General features: G+C 34.7%; 1 protein-coding gene across 4 annotated transcripts in view; it reads right to left on the reverse strand.

The window, feature by feature from the left end:
• The window catches only part of SBF2 (SET binding factor 2), a 513016-nt gene that overhangs the window by 189969 nt on the left and 310134 nt on the right, over positions 1-12913 (reverse strand). For all 4 annotated transcript variants that reach the window (XM_066250933.1, XM_066250932.1, XM_066250931.1 and 1 more), the window contains exons 15-16: positions 5277-5386; positions 3454-3603 (exon numbers count right to left, since the gene is read on the reverse strand). In XM_066250933.1, coding sequence (XP_066107030.1) covers positions 3454-3603; positions 5277-5386 — 260 coding nt within the window. The remainder of the gene's footprint in view (positions 1-3453; positions 3604-5276; positions 5387-12913) is intronic.

Here is a 12913-nt window from a genome sequence, read left to right on the forward strand (position 1 = left end):
TGTCGTTTTATCACCAATTAGTATAGGCAGTGATTTTCAACCTTTTTCATCTCATGAAACATAGAAACTAATCACTAAAAGTCTGTGGCACATCAAAAAATATATTTTTTGCTGATCAAGAAAGTAGGTAAAATTTTGATTCATTTACATTGGATGGTTATTGTTGTGTTGGCTGTTGTCATTTTTTATTTTTAAATTTGACAATCTTAGAAAAAAGAGGTCAATGCCCCTGACTAAATAGTAAGGTAATGCATGTTTTAAAAATTCTTGTGGCACATGAGTTGAAAATTACTACTGTAGGGAATCAGGAAGTTACCTAACTTCAGGACTTCTAGAGACCTTGATCTGTTAATCACATTCCTTTGTTCTCTATAATGACAGTGCCAAAGTAACAGTAACAAATAGCATGTCGCTTTTTTAAGGGCACATTTATTATGTTCTATTCTTCTCATAAAGGGCTTAATAATTTCCTTCCTACAAAAATGAGAATCTTTTAAAAACTTTTTAAATTAAATTTTTAGAGAGAGAGAGAGAGAAACATCGATTTGTCATTCTACTTATTTATGCATTCATTGGTTGATTCATTTTGCCCTGAACTCAAACCCACAACCATGGCATATTGGGACACTCTAATCAAATGAGCTACAGGGTCAGGGCTGAGACTCTTATCTAAAAATTATAAAATACATACTTGTTATGTTTTATATAATTTAATTATGCTTGTATATGTATGTGTGTGTGTGTTTCAAGCTGAGAAAGGTTTAAATTGGAAGTCAAAACTCTTCTAATCCATATGCCAGAGATAACCACTTAAATTATTGAGAATTTAGTGTAAATATCCTTCCAGATTTTCACTAGAGTACACATACATGTAATTTTAGGTCAAAACTAAAATCATATTATATCTACTTTATGTAACTTCCTTTTTCCCACCTAGTAATGTATAATAGTTTTTTAATATGTATATATATTATAGATCCATCTCTTTCTATTTAGTAGTTGAAGAGCATCCCCAAGAAGAGCTGTACCACAATTAAATTAATCAATATCCCTATGGTAAACATCTAGGTTGTTTTAGGTTTTTGCTATCATAAACTATTATAGCCAGTCTCTTATACTCTAAAGTAAGATTGCATTTCCAGTAAAGGTGAATCATCACTTGACCTTGTCAATTTTCTTTTCTTTTCTTTTCTTTTCTTTTCTTTTCTTTTCTTTTCTTTCTTTCATTTATTTATTAATTCAACAATTTTTAAAATCAATTTTCTTAAACTAAAAAGTGCTTGTTATAAGATTATATTTTTGATACTAGGTTTTAAGTTAGAATTTCTGAGAAAGATATCCTTTGAAATGGGTTTGAAAAAATACATATGCCCTGCAAAATTATCTAACAGCAGTGCCCTAAGACATTAATGTGGGTAAGTTATAAGGTTATAAAAAAATGAACACCCATATACCTAGTAAGAAATAGGTAACAGAGTATTACCATTATCTTTGAAGATCTCTATGTTCATTACCCTTTCTCTCAGTCTTCCAGAGGTAATTTTCCCGAATAATTTATTATTCCCTTGATTTTCTTCTTTCCCCAGTTTTACCGAGGTATAACTGACAAATAAAACTGTAGTGTACAATGTGAAGATTTAATATACATATGTATTACCTTGCTTTTCTTCTTCTTTTTTCCACTGATTTGAGAAAGAGTTTATAATATGAGTACTAATCCATCGGCAGTCATATTTTACAAACATCTCTCACTATGAGATTTGCATTTTCATTCTCTTTATGGTATTTTAGGATAAAGAGAAGTTCTCAGTTTTAATGTAGTCAAATTTATTAATCTTTTCTCTTAAGATCAGCATTATTTGTGACTTGTTTAACAAATATTACACCACCCAAAGTTATAAAGATAGGTCCTTTATGCTGTTTGAAATATTGTATAGGGTGGTTTTTCATGGTTAAGTCTTTAATCCACATGAAACTGATATTAGTGTACATATTTCGTGTACATGGTACATTATATGCACATGGTCATTCAATTGTTCTGGCATTATTTGTTGACTTTTTCATCTTTTTGCCACTGATCTGAAATTGTAAATGTCATTAATTAATCATGTTTTCATATATATGTACATCTGTTTCTGAACTCTATATTTGGTTCTATTGGTCAATTTGTTTATAATTTTCCAGTGCCACACTATCTTAATTGCTACAATTTTAAACTAATTATAAAATTTAAAGAGTTTTATTCAGGCATAATTAACAAATGATAAGATATTTAAAGTGTTGATCGTGGTATTTTGATATATGTTTACATCACCAAGAGATTTCCACAACTGAGTTAATTAACATATCTATCACATATTTATCTTCTTTGGGTGGGGTGCAAACATTTAAGTTCTATGATATAATTCAGCATTATCGACTATAGTCAGCATGTTTTATATTAGATCCTTAAACCTTATTCATCTTAAAGCTAAAAGTTTGCATCTGATTCCAAGAGTTTGACATTTCCCCATACTTTGTTGTTCATTTAGGAGTGTATTGGTAATTCTTAGTATTTTGCTCTTCGGTTGGGATTCTGATGGGGTCTGCACTGTATCTTATTTAGAGAAAAACTGATTGTCATAATGTTTTATAATATCGAACTTTCCAATCTATGAACATGATAAAACTTTCCATTTATTTAGGCCTTATTTCATTTACATATAATTTTATTATAAATTATACCCTGTAATTCTCACTTTCTAATCTAGCAGAATTTAACACACATTTTGTTTAGGTTCTCTGTGGAGATTAAAATTATAATATTTAATTACATTTTTCTGCTTGTGCAAAAAGTTTGAGAGAGGATTTTTGTATTACTTGAAAAGAACATGATGGCAATGTTGTAGAATATCTAACAAGGGAGTCAGGATAGGGAAATCAGATTACTTGCTTTTACTAATTATGTCTTCATAATTATGTGGGAAAGTTACCTCTTTAAGGTCATACACATATTTTGAAGCCAATTAGAAATATACTTTTATGGTTCACACATACAAAGTGCTTAGTAAATATTTAAGTCAGTTATTTCGATTATCGACCATTCATTGCCCTCTGCTTTAACTGTATAACTGAAAACTGAGTAAAAAGAGCTGACACAAATACATTAAGTAAAATATAACCAATTATTTTCAAGATGGCAGTTTGGTTTCAGCAAGTTTCTTTATAAAATGTAAAATAACCTGGTATTTTTCAAGAGAAAGCAAATAATGAAAAATTCTCAATATTTATGCCAAGTAAGAAATAAGCGTTTCTCATAGAAAGGGTATGGATATTGGCTCTTCATCTTGTAAGTCATGGAAGGCTCAAGACCTTGATATATCAGCAATTACTGCATTTTCCCAAAAGATAAAAAGTATTCACAAAAAAAGTATTCACAAATAAGAACAATAATCTGAAAAAACTCAGAATTACCTGTAGAGTACAGTTCATCATCCTTATTATGTAGTCAAACTGTTGATGGTCTAATATTGCCCGGTTTTGTTGGACATGCAAACCCAGCTCATCAGTGAGACACTGTCTGGCTGCCTTTCCTTTAAGGGCTCTCAGTGCAGCGGGAAGAGTCTGAGGACAAGACAGGCAGAAGTGAACACAAGGTGCCACTGGAAATAGTCAATATGTAATCTCACTGTAAACCATTTTAATAGTTATTAGTAAAATTAAACTACTAGAAAAGAGTAGCCTTGCTATTGAGGACAATTATAAAATCGATTTTTAGTTATTATTACTGTATTTTTCACTCTATAAGATGTACATTCCCACCCCCCCCCCAAAAAAAAGTGGAAGGGAAAATGCCCGTGCATCTTATGGAGTGAAAAATATGGTATTTTATTAAATATTTTAACACACCATTTGGATGAAAAAATTTTTTTATTTTCCTCCTTGAAATCCTAGGTGTGTCTTATGGTCAGATGCATCTTATGGAGTGAAAAATACGGTATTTATAAGCAAGCATGAAAAATAAGTAGAATTAGTTGATGTAATACATTTTAAAAAACTAACTACACTTAAAAAAAAATCAAAACTCTGGTCACCAAATAACTCTTGCTACTCATCACAAGTCAAAATCACAGACACTTTGACACCTTCTTTCAATAACTGGCCAAATCTCCAAGGCATAATAGAAAGAAAAATTAAAATGACAAGAAATACAAGTGATTTTTTTACTTTTAAACTGGTCAGCTATTTAATCGCTACTTAGTATTAATTTATGACTAGAACATTCTACCATCTCTTCTCATTTCAATACTATAATAGTAAAAAAGAAAAAGGCCTCAAAGCAACAAATAGAAATCTTTAGGTTTAGTCATTTATCTTCCACTACATGACCCATAAGAATGCCTCTTCCAGATCACCATGTAAAGCCTGGTTAACATACTTTACATAAAATAATAGATTTAACTTTGAAAAACTAAAAAAAACAGAACCAAGGACAAATAAGAAGGGGAAGAAGCCTGACAGTAGGAGGGCATAACATTTTTACAGTCAGGTACAAGAAACAGGATGTGAAGGCTGAAACTGAGAGAACAAAAGAGTCTGTAACACTTCATCCACCCGAGGAAGTGGAACCAAATAACATCAAACAGAAAGCGGCTTGGGGTCATTAAGCATTAGGGTAAAAACTTGACTCTACATGCTCTCCTAGCCCTTGAAACAGATGTTCAGAACTATGACAAATCACTAAGAAAAGGTTACATTATGTTTCATGTCTTATTAAAAAAGACAAGACAATCTGCTTTAATAAGGCATACTTAAGTTGAATACCACAGTGTCTGTAATTCCTTACTTATTCCAAGTAGGTTCTTTGCGATAAATATATATAATTACATTAAAAATGTATGGTGTCAGATGGGTACTACACTTATTGGGGTGACCGCTTATGTTATATAAATGTCTAATCATTTTGTTGTATACCTGAAACTAATATATTACTGTATGTAAACTGTAATTGAAAAATTAGAAAAATAAAATGTTAAGTTCCTAGGTAATATGCCAAAACAGGATTTAATGAACAATGTTAAAAGTTTGAAGGAAAAAATGACTATCAGTATTTGTCTGGCAGCCATGTAATTAAGCTTGGCTAAGACTTTAAATATCACATACTATTCATTTAAAATGATTAAAACACTTGATAAAGATAAAGAATGAAATGAGAGGACAGGTCAGTTGGCAGCTAAATATGTAAACCTGAAAGGGAAATGATGCATTCTTAAGTGAAAAAGATGGCATTTTATTACCTTTTCGGTCTCCAATGTTTTATTTTCAAATATGAATGAGATGCAGTTTCTAACAACTTCTAGTCGCTGTGCACTGTTGAAAACTGTTGTCACCCTATCCATTATTGAAACTAGTAAAGGAATATAAAGAAAACACAAGTAAATTAAACTCCTCTGGCAATTACAAAAGCAACGGTAATATTACTGTTTTGATTTTAAATGACAGTGTTTACATGACTAACACTTAGAATTTAAATTTCTCTTGTTACTTGGCATTGAAGGTATTTCATTTCACTACTTTGAATACATTTTTAAGGTTTTAAAATTTTATTTTTTGAAAGAATAGCTATTTTTAATTGAATTTATTGGGGTGACACTGGTTAACAAAATTATACAGGTTTCAGGTGCATAATTCTATGATACAGTACATCATCAGTCTACCATCCCAAAAAGTCCAGTCTCCGTCCATTACTATTTGTCCCCCTATACCATCCTTCCCATCCCTTCAGAACTCACCACACTGCTGTCCATGTCCATGAGTTTTTTTTTCTTTAAAAAATTTATTTTCTAAATCCCTCCACTCCCCCAGATTCCTACGCTCAGTTATCAGCCTGCTCTCTGAGTCTGTCTCTATTTTGCCTGCTAATTCATTTTGTTCATTAGATCCCACATATGAGTGGAATCATAAAGTGCTTGTCCTTCTCTGACTGGCTTATTTCACTTAGCATAATGCTCTCCAGGTCCATCCATGCTGTTGCAAAGGGTAAGAGGTCCTTCTTTTTTATGGCTGAGTAGTATTCCATTGTATAAATGTACCACAGACTTTTTATCCACTCATCTACTGATAGAGACTTGGGCTGCTTCCAAATCTTGGCTGTTGTAAATAATGATGCATGACCATAAAGTTGCACATAGTCTTGCAAATTAGTGTTTTGGGTTTCTTTGGATAAATTCCCAGAAGTGGAATTGCTGGGTCATATGACAGTTCCATTTTTAATTTTTTTTTTTTTCTGAAGCTGGAAACGGGGAGAGACAGTCAGACAGACTCCCGCATGTGCCCGACCAGGATCCACCCGGCACGCCCACCAGGGGGCGACGCTCTGCCCACCAGGGGGCGATGCTCTGCCCCTCCGGGGCGCCGCTCAGTCGCGACCAGAGCCACTCCAGCGCCTGGGGCAGAGGCCAAGGAGCCATCCCCAGCGCCCGGGCCATCTTTGCTCCAATGGAGCCTTGGCTGCGGGAGGGGAAGAAAGAGACAGAGAGGAAGGAGAGGGGGAGGGGTGGAGAAGCAGATGGGCGCCTCTCCTGTGTGCCCTGGCCGGGAATTGAACCTGGGACTTCTGCATGCCACGCCGACGCTCTACCACTGAGCCAACCGGCCAGGGCCTCCATTTTTAATTTTTTGAAGTAACTCCATATTGTTTTCCATAGTGGTTGCATTAATCTGCATTCCCACCAACAGTGCAGGGACGGTTCCTTTTTCTCCACATCCTCGCCAACACTTGTTATCTGTTGACTTACTGATGATAGTCATTTTGATAGGTGTGAGGTGATATCTCCTTGTGATTTTAATTTGCATCTCATGATTAGTGATGTTGAGCATCTTTTCATGTTTATTAGCCATCTGTATGTCTTCTTTGGAGAAGTGTCTATTCTGGTCCGTTGTCCATTTTTAATTGGATTGTTTTTGGCATTGAGCTTTATAAGTTCTTTATAAATTTTAAATATTAGCCCCTATCAGATATATCATTACTGAATATGTTCTCCCATTCAGTGGGTTGCCTTCATTTTTCTTTCTTTTTTGTGACAGAGACAGGGAGAAAGAGAGAGAGAGAGAGAGAGAGAGAGAGGCAGAGACAAACAGACAGGAAGGGACAGAGATGAGAAGCATCAATTCTTTGTTGAGGTTCCTTAGTTGTTCATTGATTGCTTTCTCATATGTGCCTTGATGGGAGTGGGGGCTACAGCAGAGCAAGTGACCCCTTGCTCAAGATAGAACCTTGGGCTCAAGCCAGCAAACATTGTGTCATGTCTATGATCCTACGCTCAAGCTGATGAGCCCATGCTCAAGCCGGTGATCTTGGGGTTTCATATCTAGGTCCTCTGCATCCCAGTATGACGCTCTGTCCTCTGGGCCACCGCCTGTTCAGGTGGGTTGTCTTCATTTTGTTGATTATTTTCTTTGCTGTGCAAATATGTTTTAGTTTGATATAGTTCCATTTGTTTATTTTTTCTTTTGTTTCCCTTGCCCAAGGTGACATAGTAGCAAAAATATTGTTATGAGAGATGTTTGAGATTTTACTGCCTGTGTTTTCTTCCAGGATTTTATAGTTTCAAGTCTAACATTTAAATCATTAAAGCACTTGAAGTTTATTCTTCTGTACGGTGTAAGGTGGTCTAGTTTCGTGTGTGTATGTGTGTGTGTGTGTGTGTGTGTGTGTGTGTGTGTGTGTGTATCTGCCCAATATTCCCAACATCATTTATTGAATAGATTATCTTGATCCCATTTATCTTTGGGCTCTTTATTCTGTTCCATTGATCTATAGGTCAGTTTTTCTTCCGGTAGCATGCTTGATATTTGGTAGCATAATTCCTCCAACTTTGTTCTAAAGGTTTCTGTTGCTATTTGGGGTATTTTCTGGTTCCACATAAATTTTTGGAATATTTGTTCTAGTTCAATGAAATACACCATTTATCTTGATAGCAATTGCATTGAATCTATACATTGTTTTGTATAGTATAAACATTTAAATATTAATTCTTCCTATCCATGAACACGGTATATGCTTTCACTTATTTGTATCTTCATCAACTTCTTTCTTTTGCGTCTTATAATTTTCCAAGCACAAGTCTTTTATATCCTTGGTTAAATTTATTTCTAGGTGTTTTATTCTTTTTGAAGCAATTGTGAGTGGTATTGTTTTCTTAGTTTCCCTTTCTGATAGTTCATTTTTGGTGTATAAAAACGCAACTGATTTCTGGATATTTATTTTGTATCCTGCTATAGTTTACTGAATTCATTTATAAGGTCTAGTAGTTTTTTGGTGGAATATTTTGGCTTCTCTATATAGGAGATGCTCAGGTTATGACAATCTTGACATGACATTTTGAGTTGACAACATTCATTCCCATAAAAACTTTAAAAAACTGAGATATGAGTGTTTCAGCTTATGCTGTTAGCATCATGCTTACAGACTATGTGAGCAAACTAGTTTGGTTGCATGTGATGGGAGAATATGTAGTTAACACAGCATGTTTGTGTTTTTATGTTCTAGATTATTGTTTTACAACTGTGTTAGAATAGGTAAGTGACTTAAGCTAGGGTATGTTTTGGCTTACACCAAAATTCAGTTACATCTCTGTCATAGAAATGGAATTGTGTCATAACCTGAGAACCCCTGTATACAGTAGCAGGTCATCTGCAAATAATGATGTTTTATTTCTTCTTCTTGTCTGATTGCTGTGGATAGGACTTCCAGTTCTATGTTGAATAAGAGTGGTGAAAGTGGACATCCCTGTCTTGCTCCTAATCTTAAGGGAAATGCTTGTAGTTTTTGCCCATTGAGTATGATGTTGGCTATGGGTTTGTCATACATGGCCTTTATTACATTGAGGTATGTTCACTCTATTCCCATTTTGCTGAGTTTTTTTTTATCATAAATGGGTGCTGGATTTCATCAGATGCTTTTTATACATCTATTGTTATGATCATATCGTTTTATTCTTCATTTTGTGTATGTTGTGTATCACGTTTATTGATTTATGGATCTTGTGCCAACTTTACATTCCCTGAATAAGTCCCACTTGATCATGGTGTATGATCTCTTTAATGTATTGCTGGTTTTAGTTTGCTGATATCTTATTGAGTACTTTAGCATCTATGTTCATCAGGGATATTGGCCTATAATTTTCTTTCTTTGAAGTGTCTTATCTGGTTTTGAAATTAGGCTAATACTGGCCTCAAAATAAGCTTGGGAGTCTTCTCTGCTCCTGAAAATTTTGGAATATTTGGGAAGGACAGGTGTAATTCTTCTTTGAATGTTTGGTAAAATTTGCCTGTGAAGCCATCAGGTTAGAACTTTTGTTTGTTTTGAATTTTTTGATTACTGCTTCAACTTAACTAGTTGTGATCTATCTGTTCAGATTCTCTAATTCTTCCTGATTCAGTTTTGTAAGATTGTATATTTCTAGGAACTTACCTATTTTGTCCAGACTTTCCAATTTGTTGTATATAGTTGTTTGTAATATTTTCTCACAATTCTTTGTATTTCTTCAGTGTCATTGTTACTTCTTATATTTTTAGGTTAAAGTGTCAGGCTAGTCAGTGGCTTATTAAGGATAATTTCACAGGATAGATTCCAATGATACATTTAATTCTAGTGCAAATCAATTCATACTGCACAGTAACATATTAAGCAAACATAAACATTTATTTTAACTTTAAAATATCAGTTTGTAAACAAACTGATAAATGTTTGCTGTATAAGATCATGACCAAAAGAGCTAATTTTTATATGTTAAGAACTATTAATGAAAAAAGTTTTATTTTTATAATTTTTCCATTTATTTGAAAAAGATAGAAGGAAGGCAGAGGGGGAGAGAGAAAGAAGCATCAAATTGTTGTTTAATTTACTTGTTTCACTTAGTTGTGCACTCATTGATTGCTTCTCCTTTGTGCCCTGACAAGGGGGTTGAACCCACAACCTCTGCCATGCTAGGTCCACACTTGATCCAATGAGCCACTGGCCAGGGCCACAAAAGAAGTTGATATTGCTATGATATTTCAAAAAAAAACCCCACATAACCCCCAAAATCAGATACTAAAAATTTGATTAGAGGCAACTTGAAGAAGCACTGTACCAAAAGGGAAATGAACTTAGCTAAATAATTGCTACAAAAACTAGGGAGTCACTTTTTGATCCTGTGAACTTAGTACCTGTCATTCTTACCATTATGTTGGATAATTCTAGCCATAAGAAATTTTAAAATAAATTTAACTTATTAAAAGAATGCCAGACACTGACTGGTGGTAACACAGTGGATAGAGCATTGACCTGGGATGCTGAGGTCCCAAGTTCAAAACCCCAAGGTTGCCAGCTTAAATGCAGGGTCACTGGCTTGAACGTGGGAGCAATGACATGATCCCATGGTCACTGGCTTGAGCCCAAAGGTCACTGGCTGAGCAAGGGGTCACTGGCTCGGCTGGAGCATCCTGGTCAAGGCAAATCTGAGAAAGCAATCAACCAATAACTAAGGTGCAGCAACTATGAGTTGATGCTTTTAATTTCTCTCCCTTCCTGTTTTTGTCTATGTCTCTCTTCCTCTCTTTCTTGCTAGAAAAAAGACTGCTAGAATTATAGAATATAAATGAAAGTAGTATTTATTTAACAAAAAAGTATAATTTCACAAAGAACAGTATCATTAGTACACATAAAGTCGCATCAAAAATTCTTAAGCCAAAAAGAAAAATTCCTTGTATTTCAGGACTGCTCTTAGAATCTAAAGGCATGATCCCATAAGCTCCCACTTAAGAAGAAGGACAATCATATCTTTTTCATTCCATCAATATGAAACCTCATGTTGTTCAAATCATTTTTTTTAACATTTTAAAACTTGTAAAATTATAAACTCAAAAAAAAATTGCAAAATAGTAGAGGGAAGAACAATGTTCTTCTCATTACCCAGCTTCCCCCAAAGTTGACATCTTATATAACTGAAGTGCTTTATTAAATCAGGAAATCCACTGGTGTAATACAATTTACTAGACAACAAATCTTACTTGGATTTTATCAGTTTTCTTCAAGTCATTTTTAATTATGTAAAATTAAATTCTGCATGACCAATATGGTAAAATATATAATTTCATATGACTTTTTTCTGTTTGAAATGCTCATTCTTAATTGTGGACCCTGGTGCTTTCCACACATGTAGGTTAGTGGCACAGACTGAAATAGAAATCGATTTATATTTAGAGTAGAAAACTTCTTAAGAGTCTCCAAAAAATACCACATACTTTACTAAGAGAGCAACACCTTTAAGCTGTGTTTATAAACTATTAATTTTAAAACAGTTTGTCAGTATTTTAAATTTTCTTTAGAAAAATCCATTTTAACAAGCCCCATATTAAAAATAATGAATCTGTTTACCATCTGGGAACTATTTTCTTTTAGTGACCATTAATTAGTTCACCCCAGAAGAAAGTTCTTCTCTTTGGGTTACTGATTCTTCAAGGGATTAGCCAAATCCCCAGTTGTGGCATTCTAATACTGGATTTCTAACATTTGATAACAACTCCGGTTTATGGGTACTTGACTTCCCAGGACTTCCCTTTCTAAGGCTTTCATTATCAAATGCTAGTTCCAGCCAATCATTACTCTGGAGAACAGCTGGAAAGCTGGAATCTAGTTAGCCTCTCAAAATGTGAATGTTCTCTTAAGGACAGAGCAATTCTATACTCATTAAAAGAGTACCATGTAAAAGAAAACATTTATAGTTTTTAATTTTAGGACAAAGGAAATTCTGATTCTGATCAAACCAAACAAACCAGAAAGTTGGACAGAGGTCCCTGAATGCATGCAGGGCCAAATACTGAGTTACATGTACCTGTCTCACTGCTTACAGTGATTAGTCCATGTTTATGCAAACAGGATTTGATGTGAATTGAAAATGAAGAAAGTAAAGATATTATACAAATATAATACTGAGACAATTAAAGCTACAATTCAGCAAATGAAATTTTTTTTTTCCCCGAAGACTCCCGCATGTGCCCGACCGGATCCACCCGGCATGCTCTGTTGCATCAAGAGCCATTCTAGCGCCTGAGGCAGAGGTCACAGAGCCATCCTCAGCACCCGGGCCATCTTTGCTCCAATGGAGCCTTGGCTGCGGGAGGGGAAGAAAGAGACAGAGAGGAAGGAGAGGGGGAGGGGTGGAGAAGCAGATGGGTGCTTCTCCTGTGTGCCCTGGCCAGGAATCGAACCCGGGACTCCTGCACGCCAGGCCGACACTCTACCGCTGAGCCAACCGGCCAGGGCCTCAGCAAATGAAATTTTAAATGAACTTTTAAACTGTTTGCGTGGGTATTCGAATAAAGCACTCAACAAACATGAATATTAAAAGCACATGACCAAAACCTTTCAAAAAACAAAACAAAACAAAATACGAAACAAAACTATCTACCCTAACATGTCTACCTTCTTCATCCTCTTTTCTATGGGAAAGTACAATCATGAAATGTATAAATTACAAGTGATAAATTATGGAATAAGAAACAATTTATTAATCCAAAAGAAGGCAAGAAATCAAGGGAAACTGTAAAATAGGAGGACCAAATGGAGAAAACAACCCAGTAAATTACATTGAAGCTACTGCCATATCAGTAATTATATTTATATAAAAGAGCTAAATACAAGTAAAACACTAACATAGACTTGCTGAAGCAACCCACCACCTTCCAAGAGGCATACCTTAAATATTGGGACCCAAAATGTTTGAAAATGAAAGGATAAAAAAAGATAAACCATACAAACACTAACCAAGGGAAAGCTGGTGTAGCTGGACAAACGTCAGAGAACACTTGAAGACATGAAGCATTACTAGAGACAAAGAGGGGGAGGGGCATTTCACAACGACAAAGGGCTCAGTCCCCAGGATGCTGG

Source organism: Saccopteryx bilineata, chromosome 1 (genome assembly GCF_036850765.1).
Source record: "Saccopteryx bilineata isolate mSacBil1 chromosome 1, mSacBil1_pri_phased_curated, whole genome shotgun sequence".
NCBI lineage: Eukaryota > Metazoa > Chordata > Mammalia > Chiroptera > Emballonuridae > Saccopteryx > Saccopteryx bilineata.